Raw genomic sequence first — 18343 nt, 5'->3', positions numbered from 1 at the left:
CTAGAGTGCTTTATGCATGTTGCATGGGGATTAAAAATCAACATAATGTTTACCTTACATTCATAACTCATGATTCATATTTTTGCCATGGTTTGAAAATGGAGGTAAGGTATGCTGAACAGCAGAGTCATAACGAGCTGGAACAACAATAGTTGTGGTTTCCTCTTCAAGACTCTGTTGAGGGAACACCTGAGGCTCAGTCTGCAAAGGCTGAATAAAAGACAAGCAGAAGGAAGGCGCATGGGTGGAGGAGGCTGACTCCTAGCATGAGTGGTTGAACCCAAGGGTTGCGCTTGCTGAGCGGTTGGCGGAAGCGGAGTAGCAAGTTCCAGTTCCTGTGGTGTGAGCGGAGCGCGATGAGGAAGAGGCTGCGCAGAACAAGGTAAATGTCTCGCAAGCTGAGGCTCCTGAGGCGCAAGGCTAAGGTGTTGTGGTGCTTGCCTTGTGGAGGGTTGAGCTCGCTGCAGCGAGAGCTGAGGAGACTGACTCATGAACGGGAGAGGTTGTTGTACCTCAACCGAGTGTTGCATCACTGGTGGAACAGCAAGTGGAGGCGGAGGAAGAGAGGTATAATCCTCCTGATCCCATTGTAAAGGTTGCCTTAAGGAAGGCGGAGGCTGAACACCACTGGGAACAGCAAACTCAGCACGTGGCTCAACATCGTACGCCTGGCAGGTGATACTGCGATCAGGCGGAGCGAGCGTAGTCGGAGAGAGTGTAGGCGGAGGAGCAACACTCTCAGCCCGACACTCACGCATCAAGTCCGAAAGCTGTGCTTGCATGGACTGTAGTAGAGTCCACAACATCGTACGCCTGGCAGGTGGTACTGCGATCAGGCGGAGCGAGTGTAGGCGGAGGGAGTGTAGGCGGAGGCGGAGGAGCAACACTCTCAGCCCGACACTCACGCATCAAGTCCGAAAGCTGTGCTTGCATGGACTGTAGTAGAGTCCACCACATCGTACGCCTGGCAGGTGGTACTGCGATCAGGCGGAGCGAGTGTAGGCGGAGGGAGTGTAGGCGGAGGCGGAGGAGCAACACTCTCAGCCCGACACTCACGCATCAAGTCCGAAAGCTGTGCTTGCATGGACTGTGGTAGAGTCCACAACATCGTACGCCTGGCAGGTGGTACTGCGATCAGGCGGAGCGAGCATAGGCGGAGGGAGTGTAGGCGGAGGCGGATGCGCAACACTCTCAGCCCGACACTCACGCATCAAGTCCGAAAGCAGTGCTTGCATGGACTGTAGTAGAGTCCACTTGGGGTCGGCAGAAACTACAGTAGGCTGAGGTAAAGCCTTAACAGTCGAGCTCTGTTGTGGCAGAACCTTACTCCTCTTAGGCGGAGTGCATTCAACTGATGATTGAGGAGAGACAGAGCTAACCCAATGACTGTGAACTCTAACTTCGTACGTCTGGCATAGGTCTGGACTTTACGTTTAAAAGGTCTTGAGACCTGAGACCAGCGTTTTCTCCCCTAAATTTCTTCTGCAGACGAGCAAAATAAGGGCTCAATCGTCTGCGGGTGGGAGTGACGGTCTCGGTAAGACACGCCCACAACCACCGAGGATACTTCTGTGCGCCGATCAAGGCCTGCTGAACCCTTCTGCCCTTCGACATTGCTTCTCCCCTGGGCTTGGGAGCTTGCAAGAGGTCCCGGACTGGGAGGACGACTGGCGCGCACAAAAGTACCCTCACGCACATTAATCACTTATCACTTTGATTTCTGTTTGCACTTATTTCACTGAACTCGAAACTTTAAGTGGTTTGTACCTGAAACACGCAATTCTATCCTTTTTCAAAAGTTAGTAATTGCGAAAACAGAATTACAATGTAACAGAAAAATCTAATGAAAGATAATTCAGTGGCTGGAAAGAGACTAAACACTAAATCACTCTAGAAACGTTTAGTTTCTTCCCCTAAAGAGACTAGGGAGAAGAGCAAAAACGATAACGACGTTACTCGTACGCCTGGCAGGCTTGAATGAAACGTTTATCCTCTTTCTCCCTCCGTCTCTATCTCTCTCTCTCTCTCTCTCTCTTGACTTAGAACCTGAGAGAAGAGCCCAATCATATATATCGTTAAAACATATTATTGTTAAAGGAAAAAACTGAAAAGTTCCTTTATTAGGATCAAAACCATTAAGTTAAGAAAGAATGAACAAAACGCTAGACACGGTTACTCTTACTGCAACGTGAAACCGTGAACATTCTTCTCTATCGTAACGATAGAGTGCAAGTTGAACGTTCTGAACGTCAACAACTGCAGAGACAAAACAAAACGTTAGTTCAACTTTGAAAACAGTACGAGACTATCAAAGAAATTCTTTCAAACTCTGTGGCGGAAATAGCATAATATGTTAACAGGTAAAACCGAAATGACGGGCTCAATGTTAATTAACTTCGGTACCAAGAAAAGACCGCCTACTATTAGGAAGGTCGAATATAAACAAATATAAAAATTAATTTTAATAAGTTTATAATAAAAGGAAGTTAATCTATAACTTTTGTTAAGCAAAATTAAGAAAGAGAGTCTATACTCTCTTAGACACCAACACTTCCGTCTAAGGGAAGGGTCGGCCATTGAAAGGTGAACGAGAGTTCATACTCTCTACGCCACCATAATTAATCAAATTAATTCCAAAAGCTAACTAAGCTAATATAGAAGTTTCCAGTAAAGCGACAGCCGAAATCAAAGAGAAATACTTCACCAAAGTCGTGAAAATACTCCAAGAACATAAGCGTATCCCAGAACGTCTTGCCGGAAGCACGACAGGAATAATTGAGGAGGTGTCAACAAGAAGTACTTGAGTACCTGGCCACAGGTGGCGCTGGTAAATACACCCCCTTCTAGTATTGTGATAGCTGGCGTATCCCTCCATAGAATTCTGTCGGGCAACGGAGTTGACAGCTACATGATTATCGGGTAAGTTTAATATTGAAAAACCAACGTGCAAAAGCATTACTAAAACAGAATTCCTATTGCTCTATTCAAGATACAACAATTAGCTTTATTCAGTCACAACATGGTGCTTGAATTATCTGACAAACCAGCAAATAAAAAACCTTGTAAAAGTAATAAGTTAATCCTCACTCCTCTGTATCAATGAATGGTTGTTTTCTTCGGCAGACTTTATCAATAAGCAAGTTCTTCAATAAAATTTCATGAATAACTAACCTGGATAACAGCTGACAGGTTATCATAGGTACTAACTTATAGCTCTCTCTTCAACAACTACTTATCCTCTAAGAAGTAAGATATTTCAAACAAATAACCCTTTGGCTTCAGCAATATACCATACTTATTAGTTTTGCACATGCATACCTGTCGTTCCTCAAAGCGATAATCAATCTCAAATTTTCTTATCCATTGTGGATTAAGGGAGTCTTTAATCATCTCTGTGCGTCCTATCTCAAAGAATCGGTCATGACCTGTCTCTTTCAAATATAAAATACATAGAGGGTCACTCTTGCTCAAAGCATCACGGTCCCGGAGGTTTCTGTCAAGTGTGAAGATGGTGCAAGCAAAAAATTAATGATGACCAAACACATCAGTAATTTTTTCTCTAAGTATAGCTACAAACTGAGTAAAGATTTTCATTAAAATTGGTGTCTTAAGAATTTACATAACTTCTATATCAAGCCATAAATACAAAACTTAAATCCAGATATAGTACTTACTTGGCTGAAACTGTCAACTCTACTTTTGACATAGGAGCCATTAAAGGAGGACCTGGAGGTGCTCCACCTTGATGCATCCCAGCCTGCATTCTCCTAAAATAAAAAAAAAAAATAGTATCTAATATCATCATTTATACAATGAACTTTGCTCATGATACTCTAAATCACTGCAAATATCTTTTCAACTACTGTATAGCAAATCTGTATCAATAACCCTTAACCTCCCAACTAAGATAACCTAGAAGAGCTCAATGATTTCCTATCATTTAGTTATACGGTATAAAGGTCAATCATGAGATCAGATGCAAGAGGCAGAACAATACCCTAGAAACTGACTATATACACATATGATCAGCACTAAGGCCAACTCTCCATCAAGGTAGGTACACATATGATCAGCACTAAGGCCAACTCTCCATCAAGGTAGGAACAGGGAAGGCCAGACAATCACTGCTAATGACCCAGTAGGTAGACCTATGGGCTCCCACAAAACCCACAACCATAGCTCACAAGGATGGTGAGGTTGCATGCACAACTAGAAACCATCAAGCTTGAGCAAAGCTTGAACTCCCATCCAACAGATTGCCAGGCAAAAATATTACCAATAGACAACCACAACCGTAATTAAAATATTCCAAATTTTTAAAAAGTGCATTTTTCTCAACTATACAAACCAGAGTCCTTTAATAGGAGTATGACTTCAATGAAGCTGGAATAAGGCAACCATTAAAATTTAATGCGGTAGTTATAACTACAGACAGTTGGTGTGGGGGAAAACCCCACCCACCTGCCAGTCAGCAAAAATGACAAATTCGCAGATAATTTGTATTTTCCTAACAATACAAACCTTAGCTATTTAATATGGGTATTACTTTCGGCGTAGCTGAAATGATGAGCCATTAGAATTTTAACGAGGGTTTGCTACCCCCTCGCTAGTTAGCGACCCTCACACACCTGCGAATAGCTCACTTTGCTTAGAGGTAGGACTTCCCAGGGGACAGGGCTGGCGGGCAAGTTTGATTAAATTGCTAAGGTGTGTATGGTTAGGAAAAATGCAAATTATCTACGAATTTGTCATTTGTTCCGTAACCGAAATACAAACCACGCTATTTAATATGGGTGACTTAACCCTTAGGTAGGGTGGTAAGTCCCAGCCATTACTGGCTTTTGGCTTTTTGCCCGGGGACTCAGTATCTGAGTGTGTCAGTACTCAAAGATAAGGAGTCCCTGCACCTCGCAAGTGCCTTGCTCTGCAAGGACCGCGGCCTACGTAAGCTTGTCTGTGAAGGAAGAAGTGTGACTCGTCCTAGGAAGTTCACCTGAAGTCCTTTAGATGGAATTCTAGGATAGGACATTCCCAATACCACCTCGTAAGGGTATGGGGACGTGACAGTTTTATCTTAACACTAGGAACACAAGGAAACATGGTTTACCTGCAGTGGTTTGAGGTCAGCTGTGCAGAGAACCCAGGATGCTGCTTTCCCCAAGAGAGGGGAGAATGAAGAAAATAAGGGCCAGACATACCTTTTCATTCATGCAGACTAAAACTGGGTAACAATGCCCTCAACCTTCTGCTACTTGTCCATTAAGGAGCCTGAGGTTTAAACCAGCTGTTGTGCAGCCACCACAGGGCCGATAGAAAACATATCGAGCCTCCTGTGGGTCACGTCTTCCAGGTAGTGGGCTGTGAAGGTCGTCTGACGCTTCCAAACCCCTGCTTGAAAAACATACGTCACTGAGTAGTTCTTCTTGAATGCCAGGGACGTAGCAATGCCCCTGACATAGTGTGCTCTAGAGCGAATTGACGGAGGAGCGTCAGGATTCAGGGAATAATGGATAACCCTGAGAATCCACGCTGAGATAGTATTCTTAGTGACCCTCCTCTTCGTCCTTCCCGTGCTCACAAACAATGCCTGCACCTGAGGACGAATTGCAGCTGTTCTCTTAAGATAGAGCCTCAGACTCCTTACTGGGCCCAGTAAGAGATGGTCTGGGTCATCTGTTACAGAACGAAGACTCGAAATCCGGAAAGAGTCGAACCGAGGGTCCGGCAATCCTGGATTTTGAGTCTTGGCAACAAACTCAGGGACGAATCTGAATGTTACCTCCCCCCATACCCTTGAATGGGTGATGTCATACCAGAGACCATGAAGTTCGCCGACTCGCTTGGCCGAGGCCAAAGTAAGTAGGAACACCATCTTCCAAGTCAGGTGGCGATCAGAAGCCTGGCGTAATGGTTCGAAGGGAGGTCTCTTCAGAGACCTGAGAACTCGAACCACGTTCCATGGAGGAGGTCTCACTTCCGACTGAGGGCAGGTAAGTTCATAACTTCGTATGAGTAGAGAGAGTTTCAGCGAAGAGGAATGTCCATTCCTTTGAGCCTGAAGGCAAGACTTAAGGCTGAGCGATAGCCTTTCACTGCCGAGACCGAAAGGCGCATTTCTTCCCGCAAATACAGTACAAGAAACTCAGCTATTGCTGGAATAGTGGCATCGAGTGGAGAGATACCCCTTCCACGACACCAACCACAGAAAACTCTCCACTTTGCCTGATAGACCCCTGCGGATGACTTTCGCAAGTGTCGAGACATCCTTTCAGCAACTTATTGCGAAAAGCCTCTCTCTGCGAGGAGTTGCTGGATAGTCTCCAGACGTGAAGCCGCAGCGAGGCTACGGCTTTGTGAAAGATGTTGGCTTGTGGTTGTTTGAGTAGCTCGTGTCATGGAGGAAGTTCTCTAGGGAGTTCCATCAGGAGCTGCAGAAGGTCTGGAAACCACTGCATGATGCCATAGCGGAGCTATCAAGGTCATCGAAAGGTTGACCGATATTCTGGTCTTGTTGAGTACCCTTCTCATCAGACAGAACGGGAGAAAGGCGTATACGTCGTTGTTGTCCCACTGTTGTTGGAAGGCATCTTGCCAGAGTGCCTTGGGGTCCGGGACTGGGGAGCAGTACAGCGGAAGCTTGAAATTCAAAGCTGTCGCGAACAGATCCACTGTCGAGGAACCCCACAAAGTCAGGACTTTTTTGGCTACTAGACGATCCAAAGACCATTCGGTACTCACTATCTGGGATGCCCTGCTCAGACTTTCGGCGAGCACATTCCTCTTGCCTGGAATGAAACGAGCTGATAGTGGAATCGAGTGGACTTCGGTCCATCTCAGTATCTCTTTTGCCAGATGGGATAGCTGCTCTGAAAAGGTACCTCCCTGCTTGTTGATGTAAGCCACTACCGTGGTGTTGTCGCTCATCACCACCACGGAGTGACCCGCCAGGTACTGTTGGAACTGTTGAAGTGCCAGGTATACGGTCTTCATTTCTAGCAGGTTTATGTGAAGGCACTTTTCTGATTCTGACCAGAGGCCTGAGGTCCTGTGGTTCAGAACATGGGGCCCCCACCCTTTCTTTGAGGCATCCGAGAGCAGCATCAAATCCGGGGGGAGGACGAGAAGATCCACTCCCTTTCGTAGGTTGTCGTCTGTCACCCACCACTGAAGATCCGTCCGTTCCACAGGACCCATCGGGACCAAGACGTCTGGGGAATCGTGTCCTTGATTCCACCAGGACTTGAGTCGCCATTGCAGGGATCTCATCCTGAGGCGACCGTTTGGAACTAGACGGGCCAGTGAAGAAAGGTGACCGAGGAGAATTAACCACGATTGGGCTGGGAGTTCTTCTCGTCTGTGGAAAGAAACTGCGACCCTCCTCAGCCTTGCTATCCTGTTGTCTGATGGGAAGGCTTTGTGGAGATTGGTGTCCAAGATCATGCCTAGATATACCAGTCGCTGAGTTGGAAGCAGAGATGACTTCTCGAGGTTTACCATGATCCCTAGATCTTGGCAAAGTCCCAGAAGCTTGTCTTGGTGTCAAAGAAGGGTCGACTCCGAGTCTGCCAGGATCAGCCAGTCGTCCAGATAACGGAGGAGACGGATGCCAATCCTGTGTGCCCACGAAGAACATCAGGCTGAACACTGGTAAATACCTGAGGTGCTGTGGAGAGACCGAAACACAGCACCTTTAACTGGTAGAGCTTGTTGTCTAGGCTGAATCTTAAGTACTTCCTTGAAGACGGATGGACTGGGATCTGGAAGTACGCGTCCTTCAGGTCCAGTGTACACATGAAGTCTTGTGGTCTCACCCCAAGTCTGACCATGTCCGCCGTCTCCATGCTGAACGGGGTTTGTTTGACAAACCTATTCAGAGCTGAGAGATCGATGACTGGTCTCCAGCCTCCAGACGCCTTCTTTACAAGAAAGAGTCGACTGAAGAAGCCTGAGGAACCGTCGACAACCTCCTGGATAGCACCCTTCTTTAACATGGTCACGACTTCTGCCCGTATGGCTTGCCCCCTTGCCGATCCCACGGCAAAGGAGCTCAACGACACTGGATCCGCTGTCAGGGGAGGTAGAGATGATATGAAAGGGACGCGATATTCCTGACTGAGTACGGAAATCGTCCAGGAATCGGCCCCGAGTTGCTGCCACCTGTCTGCGCAACTTTGCAGGCATCCCCCCACTGGTGGACATGCAGGGGGATTGCCAATCCTAGCGTTTGCGGCCTCGGCCACTCCCTATAGGATTTTTGCCTCCCCTGAAGGATTTTTTGCCTTTCTTGTCTTTGACAGGAAAGAGCTTCAACACCGTTGCAGTTGCTGCCACTGCCGGTTTCGTCTTGGACGGGCGAGGTTGTTGAGGTGGTGGAGGTTTATAGGGCTTCGAAGTAAGGGCCCCATGAAGGAGGGAATCCTGGTTGGATTCCTACACCTCTCAGCTGCCTGTTCCACATCTTTAGGCTCAAACAAATTCTTTCCCAAAATGGAAGAATGTCTGGGCCTGCTGACCTCGACGGCTGGGACCTTCGTGTGGAACCTTTCTGCCACCGCATCACGTCGTTTCAAGATAGAATTGGCCCACAAGTTCGAGACTTGATGGACCAGAAACTCAATGATGCGGGTGCCCGAAAGGAGGAAGGTCTCCAGGGCCTTCCTGGTGCTCTCCTTAGACAGGCCTTCGGATCGCAACAGGATGCCAAGAGACTCCAGCCAAACGTCCAGCCACAAAGTAGCCTGCATGGCACACTTCGCAACCTTCTCCTGACTTAGGATCTCTGTCACCAAGAAAGACACTTGCTGGCTAGAGAGCCTCTCTAGAGGGACTCTCTTGGCAAGCTCTTCCAGAGAGTGGTGCAAGGGAAGAGCTAAGCAAGACTCCTCCATGATCTCAAAGTACCTCCTCTGGTGGATACGAGGAGGAGGGAGGAGCTTGTTGCCAGCCGTGGAACAGCTGGAGGCGGCGAGCTAGGAGAGCTGGCCCTCAACCTTATCCCTGGCACTCTTCACCCCTTGGGACCAGGGCAAAGCCGCACTGGCCTTAGCGGGCTTCTGAGTGCCAAAGACTTGGTCCAGGACCGTGTCCTTCTTGCCCTCTCGAGGAGGAATCTCAGGATCCGGGAACCCGTTGAGATGCCTCATCAGGGTCAGAACCTGTCAGAAGTCATGGTCTGACTCCTGTGGCTCCCCTCCTGGAGAACTGGCAGCAAAGTCTCCCGTCCCCAAAGGATCTTCTTGGGGGGACACGTGGACGTTCTCTGCGGGTCTCGTTGGCTCTGGGCGAACCCTTGAGGATGACTTGGGGACTGTTTTAGAGTCCTTAGGTTCCCTCCTGGGAGGAATACAGGACTCCAACAACGACGTCTGAGGGCTCTTCTCTGCCCCAACCCGGGACGATTCTCCTGCACGAGGTGGGGTTTCTCTCATTGGTGCGATGGAAGAACGCCTCACCTCGGTAGACTCCCCTAAGGACGGAAAATTCTCGTCCACAGGAGAGGGAGAGAAAGTCTGGGGGGAGGGAGCCTTCCTCAAGGATTTCCAAGGAGCCAGCTTGGCCCTGGGAGAAGTTACCACAACTTCTACTCATCTCTCCCTCTTCAGTGGGGTCGGAGCTGCCATTGATTTGAGGCCCATCTCAAAGAAGGCAGGTTTAACAGCCTGCATGACAGCTCTGATGAGGGACCCGAACCATGGCTGCTTACTGACAGCTGCGGTGTCAGAGACTCCCTCTGGAGGGAAGGGGATCGGGCGATTCTTCGAAGTAGAAACAACAACTGGGCCTGCCTGAAAAGAAAGGGAAAAAGAAGGTTGGTTCCTGGACCTATCCGGAGATTTCTCCTCCTCCTGCGGGCGCGCTGCTCTGCGCTTGCGGGGGGGGGGGGGGGGGGGGGTGAAGATGACGACCTGGAAGCTCTCGTACCAGTAGACTCGTGCGGGGGCTCGCGCTGTGAATCCTGGTGGGAATCGCGCTGGCGCTCGCACGATAGGATTTTCCCTGGTTCGCGCTCGGGGGAACGTTCGCGTGCGCTTGGGCGAGTGCTGGCGTGCAGGAGAGCGATGGCACGCAGGCAAGCGATGGCGCGCTAGCGAGCGACTGCGCACAGGCGAACTAATATGAGTGGGCGAATGGGCACGTTGGCGCGCGGGCGCTCAGGTGAACGATGGCGCGCAGGTGCGCGATCTGGCCAAGGCAGAGGAGTGTGCAAGCGCTTGCGCGCGCGGGCGCACAGGATCCTGAAGAGCGCAGGGGAATTACCCCTAGCGCGTGGGTGCGCAGAAGGCGCACAGCAGGAACTGGAACAAGTGCGTGCGATGGGGCGTAGGCGAGGGCTGACGAGCAGGCGAGGTCCAACGTCGCGTAGGAGAACGCTGACGGGAAGGAGAAGAAAGATTCTTCCCTCCTGCGCCCAGATCCGGAGATCGTGGGCGCGCAGGTGAAGAGCGCTGGCGAGCAGGAGATCGTGGGCGCGCGTGGCGCGCATCAGGATGAAGGCGCGCCGTTGTGCGCTGGCGAGGAGAAGATCGCTGGCGCGCAGGTGAGCACTGGTGCGTAGTCTCAGCAGCAGGAGATCGCTGGCGCGTTGTCCCTGGAGCAGGAGGTCTCTGATGTGAAGTCTCAGGAACAGCAGGCGAGCGCTTGCGTGCAGGAGAACGTTGGCACGCAGGGGATACCTGGCGCTTAAGGGATTTATTCACAATGTGAAAAAGCCCCTTTTGCCCCGAAGGGACCGATGCCCGTTGGATAACGGGGAGCGTGGGCGCCCACAGCGCGTCAGCGGCCAGGAACGGAGACGGCAGGTCCGAAGGTCTGGCAGGCGAAGGAGATCGTGAACGATCTGCAGAGAGGTCCAGGGATGCAGCTGTTACAGTCGGTGCACGGCGAGGAGGATCCTCTGTGGGGGACTGTGAAGGCGAAGAACCAAAGAGGCGCCTCCTAACTCCCTTGTGGGGAGAACGAAGGCCTCTACGGCGAAGAGGAGGGCGAGCTTTCCGTCTGATACGTCCTCTGGGGGCGGCAGGCAGACCATCGTCAGTCCTCCGAAGAGGAGTTTCTGTCAGTGAACTCCCCCGAGGGAGAGAATCACCTGCAGGAGAGACCGTTGGACTTAGCTCCTCCCTCGAAGGATATTCAGAGGGGGGAACTAAGCCTTCAGCTACATCAGGAACCATAGCAGGGGTTTGACCTAACTCGTCAGAAGCCCCTGCCACAACAACGTCGACGATACACAGAGGATCAACCTCTGCTACCGTCGGCGACTGTTTGACAGCAACCCACAACCTGATTATGTCAAACAGGGCTTCCTTGAAGGGCGAACCCTGAAGCCCCAAGGAACTCCAAAGCTGCAACAAATCATTGTTAGAAACATTATCAGAAATATCCTCCCCCGGGGAGAAGGAGGAGGAGCTGCCTCGCTATAGGAGGCAACTCTCTCTCCCGAACCCTGAGGTTGGTCAACATAAGTACGGCCTACGCTACCACTCGACGGCCTCTCAGAAGAGACCAATCGAGTGGGAGCTTCAGAGGAGGTTCAGGCTACGGAAGAAGAGTCCTTGAGATTTTCTCTCTTCAAGGAAACCCCTGAAGGAGAAATATCCCGTTTGGACTTCTTCTTCCGGCGCCGGGAAAACCTCTCCCACTGGGAGGTAGACCACTCCCTACACTCACCACATATTTTATTCCTGTCATACCGTTGGCCCCTGCAAAAAGGACATAAAGTGTGAGGGTCCGTGTCGACCGCCGACATATAAGTACCACAAGGGTGGTCAGGTAATCCGGGAAACTTCCGCATGGTAGAGGCCAACTTCCAAACACACTGTACAAAATAAAAAGCAAAAACAAAGATCAAAGGCTGTCAGAGTAAGCGAGGGTGGGAGCAGACACGTCTGATCGTCACCCAAGCTAAAAGCAAAGTGAGCTAGTCACCGGTGTGTGAGGGGGGAGGGGTAGCAAGCAACCCCTCCCTACCACCTCGCTAACTAGCAAGGGGTAGTAAACCCTCGTTAAAATTCTAATGGCTCGTCATTTCAGCTACGCCGAAAGTAATACCCATATTAAATAGCGTGGTTTGTATTTTGGTTACGGAACAACTAGCACTTTTGACTTTTAGGCATGGGACTTGTGGGAGCCATAACTTAAAGGAATTAGATTTTCATAATCATGAAAAATACAATTACATTCCTTAAAATTTTCCTATTTGCTCTCACATGAATACAAACCATCATACTTTAATAGAACACTCCTCCTTAGGATGAAAGTAGTCCCTAAAAACAAAAGATCTGTCTGGTTCAACTTTCCTGGGAGTTGTCAGAGCACCTGATCCTGGGAACAAAGGTTATATCTCCTACCAACCTCCTAATGGCCTGTGTATAGGGATGATGCAGGCATTAGGTTAGGGTCATACCATGATTAACTGGTACTCAGTCACAGGAGAACCTATATTAATAGAACACTCCTCCTTAGGATGAAAGTAGTCCCTAAAAACAAAAGATCTGTCTGGTTCAACTTTCCTGGGAGTTGTCAGAGCACCTGATCCTGGGAACAAAGGTTATATCTCCTACCAACCTCCTAATGGCCTGTGTATAGGGATGATGCAGGCATTAGGTTAGGGTCATACCATGATTAACTGGTACTCAGTCACAGGAGAACCTATATCATGGTATGGAATATATTGTCTGAATGTATCCACAGCCATTATGAGAAATTGGTTTGAATATGTTTTGTCCCTCCTCCCACTTTCCCACTCTTCTGGACGGATGGGGGAGATACTACTTAACAGCAACTGTCAGTATAAAAAGGTTGCTCAGTTATGAAGTTTATCTGAATCTGAAATTTGGTCCAGCTTATAAGGGCCATGAGTGCTTCACTCCTAAGAGAAGGGAAAGAAAGAATGGGAAAAAGCCAGTCATTCTAGCCTTCAGTTTAAGATTATGTTGTCATCATCATCATATCTTATCATGTCAACATTGTATCCACTGCATAACAGCTTGATAACATTTCCAGCAGTCCACATCTGTACAGATTGCCCCTGTTCAAAACCACAAAGTATGTGGTCCATTTTCTGGATGATATGTCCACAAGGACACTCAGCAAAGGGGGAAAGACTCCACTTATGAAAATTGTCTCCAGTCCTTTCAGCTCTAGCTCTTGCTCAGTTTTCTGTCAAAACTGTGTCACTCATGAAAGTTACTGCACCACTTTTGCCATATAAGAGACTCCTACCAAGGACCTGTTGGAAAGTAACATGCATTGGAGACCTTACCTAGAGCCTCACCACCTATCCTGTATCAGAACACTCCCCTTGAGATCATCATTCTACGAAACTTTCGTAAAATAACGGGACCATTCAGCATCACACAAAGCAAGCCTGGAAGAAATCAAGAGTAGGCCTATTACCAAGGAGATACAAGGCCAATGACCAGATGGACATCCTACAAGGACTTTCTCCCCATCTGAACAATCCAGGGTAGATGGTCGAAAGAGTGGGGTGGTCGTTCTTCACTCTTCAACCTTTAACCGAACAAGACGTGATGGAGCCGGAGGGCCTCTTAATAAGAGGCGACTACATCTTTTTTATCAAGGTAAGGTCTGTATGAGGACCTCATATCCTTGCTGTCTTCCATCTCCCATTTAGTTTCATTCCATTCTTTCATTTTGTCCTTAAAGAAATATCCTACTAACCAAACTTTCATTCAATCTATTAAATCCTCATGACACAAAGCACACAGAGCCATTTGCTCCTAACCTTGATCTCCTCACCTTGTGACAGCGTGGTATTCTCCATTAGATACCGTTTATGATTCATTCATAAATGCTGTACTTGTTATTAATTACTGCATTAGAGTTCTGAGTACACTTCATCATTCAGATAACAGGAAAGGTCATCCTGTACTTAATGCTCCACTGAAACTAGATGGGATGGGAGATCAATGGCTGCCAACATGTGGAGCTTCAGGCACCACTGAATGCAATCGCTGGTGGAAGCCTCAGATGGAACGAGTTTCTCTAAAGAGGAAAGATGTTCTGGAAGACACTGCAACAGCCAAGCCAGGACCATTGCGGTACATCTCTCAGTCTACTAATGTGATCATCTTGTGGGAAGACTCTCGCTGCTGCTGTCTGTCAGCAAATAGATACTTCATCTTTTGCCTGGGCAAGAGACTACCTTCCCCAATTTACCAGAATCTACAGATCACGACAAAAGGAGAGTGATCAATCTCGATCCTGTAGCAACTGCCTCTTGGGAGAAGCCAGGACAAGCCAGTCACTGAGATACTTAAAATAGATGTATCCTGTTCATGTGGACCCAAGCCAAGACCAGTCTGAATATCACATGAACACTTGGGGAGCGGTGGACAGTCCAAAGCACTGACCATTGAACTGGTATACATTACCTCGAAGACTAAATGGAGGCACTTTCAGGTGGACTGATTAATGAATATTTTGAAATTCATGTCACTCAGATCTACTGAAAACATGAAGGCTTCCTCTTTGATAATAGATAACACTATACTTTGTATCTCTACCCAAAACAGAGTTTGATGAACAAACTTGTTTAGCAAAAGGTCAATGACTGGTCTCCACACTCCAGTTGATTTCTTCCCCCAGGAGTAGACTGTATAACATTGGAAGTTTGTTTCTAATGACTTTGAGTGCATTCTTCTCCAATGCTTTCACCTCTGCTGCCATGGCCACAGCTTTTGACAATTTCAGTGATTACCTTTGGAATGCCATTAGTTTTCTAATGAGGGGAGGTTGAAGCTGCAGACAGAACCCAGGGAAGAGCAAGTATAGACCCCGTTATCAACACAACTTCACTAAAAGAAAGGCAAGTGGTTGCATTAGGTAATAAAGACTTGTACTAAATAAACTGAACCACCTACAATAATTTCATAAAGCAATCAATTTCTCATTGCAAGGAGCTTGAACCTCATGGGGCATGAATTAAGAAAGAGAATTCAAGCAGTGGGAGGGAATGGAAGAAAGGACACGAAGAACACTGAGGAGGGAGAAGGAGCAGAGACTGAAAACTGAGAGCTTCCGTTTTACCTCATTCTCTTTAAGCCCTCTTTTGGGCTCGATCATTCTCTATCTTATCCCTGTGCAGTATTGAACAAAGAAGGACATATAATAATCAGAAAGACATTTATATTCCACACAAGCTGCGGTAGCCTACTGGAAACATTACTGCCTTGCAACCTATTAGATGGGAGTTCCAGGCATGTTCAAACTCGATACAGGTAGTTTCTAGTAGTGCTTATAAACTCGCCACTTTTGTAAGTTAGGGATGGGGGGTTTGGGGGAGCCTCTATGTTTACCTACAGCTTCATTAGCACTCACTCACTGGTCCTACCTTCATAAAATAGAGGTGAGAAAGACACCATGAAATACAATATAAAACTATTCATCAAGCAGTTTCACAAGATGCAGTTACCATAGAATAACAAAGTACTGTAATAACCAACCTTGAAAACATGACTTCCAAATAAAAATCAATCAAAACACTAAAGTATCACAAAAATTTCAGCTAATAAAATTAAAATCTTCACCAATCTAAAAACTTGAATGATACTACAGTAATGTCTGAGGGAAGCACAGTTCATAAAACCTCTAATCAGATGTTACTACATAAGTAACCATATCAGCTGGTAAACAATCTCATCACAGATAACGATTAGATTCAAGCCACTTATTGGATAGTAAACTGATACAGAAATGATGTTGACATAGATTGAAAATATTTATAACTAAAAGGAAAATGACTAATCATGTAATTACCTTCTGCACCATAAAATCGTAATTACATTATGACAAAAAAATTAACATTTCCTGGTAATATCCTCAAAATCTGCATATTTCAAGAGGTACTGGTTCACATTTGATCTTGATATTACAATACATCAAGAACTGGCATTTTTTCCTTTCCATAAAAGATGGTATCCTACACTCACTACCTAATGGGTATCGAGACAATAAAAACGGTTTATCTCCCCCAAAAAAGTAGCCAAAAATCACTATCCATAAGGTAGGCATCCGGAAAATTATCTATAATACTGTATAGGCTTCTGGGTACGTAAGGGCACACTATTCTATCTTATTTCTCTTCCTCTTGTTTTTTTTTAACTTTTTATAGTTTATGTATGAAAGATCTAATTTAATGTTGTTACTGTTCTTAAAATATTCTACTCTAATTGTTCATTACTTCTCTTGCAGTTTATTTACTTGTTTCCTTTCCTCGCTGGGCTATTTTTCCCTGTTGGAACCATTGGGCTTAAAGCCATCTTGCTTTTCCAACTAAGTTTAGCTTGTAGTAGTAGTAATAATAAGAAATCACATTGCTACATAAACATAACTAATCACCAGAACTATCTCTAGGAAAAATATGCAGAACTAACCCTGCCTCACATTCCCTAACCTAGGCCCCACTATTGTTGCTTTACGGAGGGGGCAAAACAGTGAAAATGAAACAGGACAACAGTCATTTCCACATTCACTAGGGACAACACTGGAGGTTTCTAACTCACAGTACCCTATGCCCGAGAAGAGATTACACTAAATAGGACACCGTATTCTTGAACTGGGTTAATTCCATACCAATGCAGTCAATGAAAAAAAAAAATAAAAACATTCTAACTCCGACTAAGAGCCTGTCCTTACTTATCCTTTGGCCCTGACGCCTCACTAGCCGCTAGTTACCAAACCTGAACTACAGTTGGATGATGCGTTGCTACTTAACATCAAAGTATCTCCGAATGGCACATAGTTTACGACATGGTAAATATTTACTGTAGCACAATAATCATAATGAAGAAAATATGAAATGTTGCTGGTGTATCTATTGGTAATTTGAAGTACTGCGCAGTATTACGATTCAAATAATTGGGGGAAATCCATATTTTTTAAATTACAGATGTTTTGAAATTACAGCAGGGGCTTGGGGAGCCTATATGTCTATCAGCTGAGTCATCAGCAGCCACTGCTGGGGGGTTAAGCACTGAACATACGTATGTGTGTGTGTGTGTATATATATATATATATATATATATATATATATATATATATAAATGGTCAGTCTCTAAGATTTAGTCCTACCTCTTACCTTTTACAGTCATGAGTGACCTTTAAACCAGGGTTAGGTTAGGACACTACAGCAATGTACAACACACATTAAATGGCACTTCACGACCACTGGTTTCATTTTCTACCAAAATAGTAATCTAAGATTAACAAACTTTATCCTTGTTAGATGCAGAGTTTAACCTGGTCATGCCAAGCTAAGCTTATTCTGGAACAGTTTCATTCATGCCAAGTAAAGCTAGCCTATATTACAGTTGAAGGGTAGCTTTGCCAACTCAAATTAGCCTACCTAGTAAGCCCTTATATAGTTTAGGTTAATGTGTACCACTTTCAATGGAGTAAAAGTTGTGCGGCTTGGTGGGCCCACATTAACATTTGAAGTCAATTAATCGAGCCTTAATTTGTGTTATTTTGTTTATAACCTAGCTTCTGGGTAGTAGAATTGGAGCCTTTGTGTATCGGCGTCCAGATGCTCCAGTATGGATTAAAAATAGACATCACATAACCTAGACGTTCCCATTAACCTAAACTACAAGCTGTGTCCTTACCTATTTACCTAACGAGGGGTAACGCCCCCCATCCCAGCGAGCCCCCTTCCACTGCCGTATTCTGAATTAGCAGTAATCATACATAAACCCCGCAGAATTAAATAATACAAGTAAAGGTGGTGTAACGTTTACCCTGCCCCTCCCATTTACTTCATGACCTTGCCCTTCACGGCATGAGAAGATGCTACACCTCAAGGAGAAAGTGGCATGACAACACTTTTCATGTTTTCCAGTTTCACATGTACTACATTACACAAAATTGCACCAACGGAATATCACGAGGCGAGTCGATATTAAACTAATATAAAAACAGAACTATGGAAATCATACTTAATATCTCAACAAATTCAGAGAGCAATCTTTGCTAAACACGTCGTCCGCCACCTAGACGTTATCGCAGTAGTTGTTGTACGTATCCAAGACAGTGAGAGACTGAGTGTCTGAGTCAGTCACTGAGAGTGAGACTGAGACTGCAGTCTGTCACTGAAACAGCGCCTGGCCCTGCCGTCAGTGTTGAGAGTGGGGAAAATATATTATGTATCCAAAAATGTATCCAGAATATACAAAACGTATCCAAATAATATGAAATAGTATCCAAAACGTTTCCAATATATTCTCTTACGAAACGCGTTATAGTTAATGAGGATGTGGTTAAGAAAATTATTTTTAATTGATTAAAATTCTTTCATTTTTACCCTGTTGCTAGACTTTTTACAGCT

General features: G+C 46.3%; 1 protein-coding gene across 4 annotated transcripts in view; it reads right to left on the bottom strand.

Moving 5' to 3' along the window:
- Positions 1-18067, bottom strand: part of LOC137620664 (copine-8-like) — a 118423-nt gene extending 100356 nt beyond the window's left edge. For 3 of the 4 annotated variants that reach the window (XM_068351002.1, XM_068351005.1, XM_068351006.1), the window contains exons 1-3: positions 15465-15601; positions 3675-3767; positions 3319-3493 (exon numbers count right to left, since the gene is read on the bottom strand). In XM_068351002.1, coding sequence (XP_068207103.1) covers positions 3319-3493; positions 3675-3767; positions 15465-15475 — 279 coding nt within the window. In that variant the 5' untranslated portion in view covers positions 15476-15601. Of the gene's footprint in view, positions 1-3318; positions 3494-3674; positions 3768-15464; positions 15602-17954 lie in introns of those variants that run through there. The other variant, XM_068351004.1, reaches the window with a different exon arrangement.
- Positions 18068-18343: the final 276 nt, after the last annotated feature.

The sequence above is a fragment of the Palaemon carinicauda genome, chromosome 27 (genome assembly GCF_036898095.1).
Source record: "Palaemon carinicauda isolate YSFRI2023 chromosome 27, ASM3689809v2, whole genome shotgun sequence".
Classification (NCBI taxonomy): Eukaryota; Metazoa; Arthropoda; class Malacostraca; order Decapoda; family Palaemonidae; genus Palaemon; species Palaemon carinicauda.
This window is presented reverse-complemented; position numbering and strand designations above follow the sequence as displayed.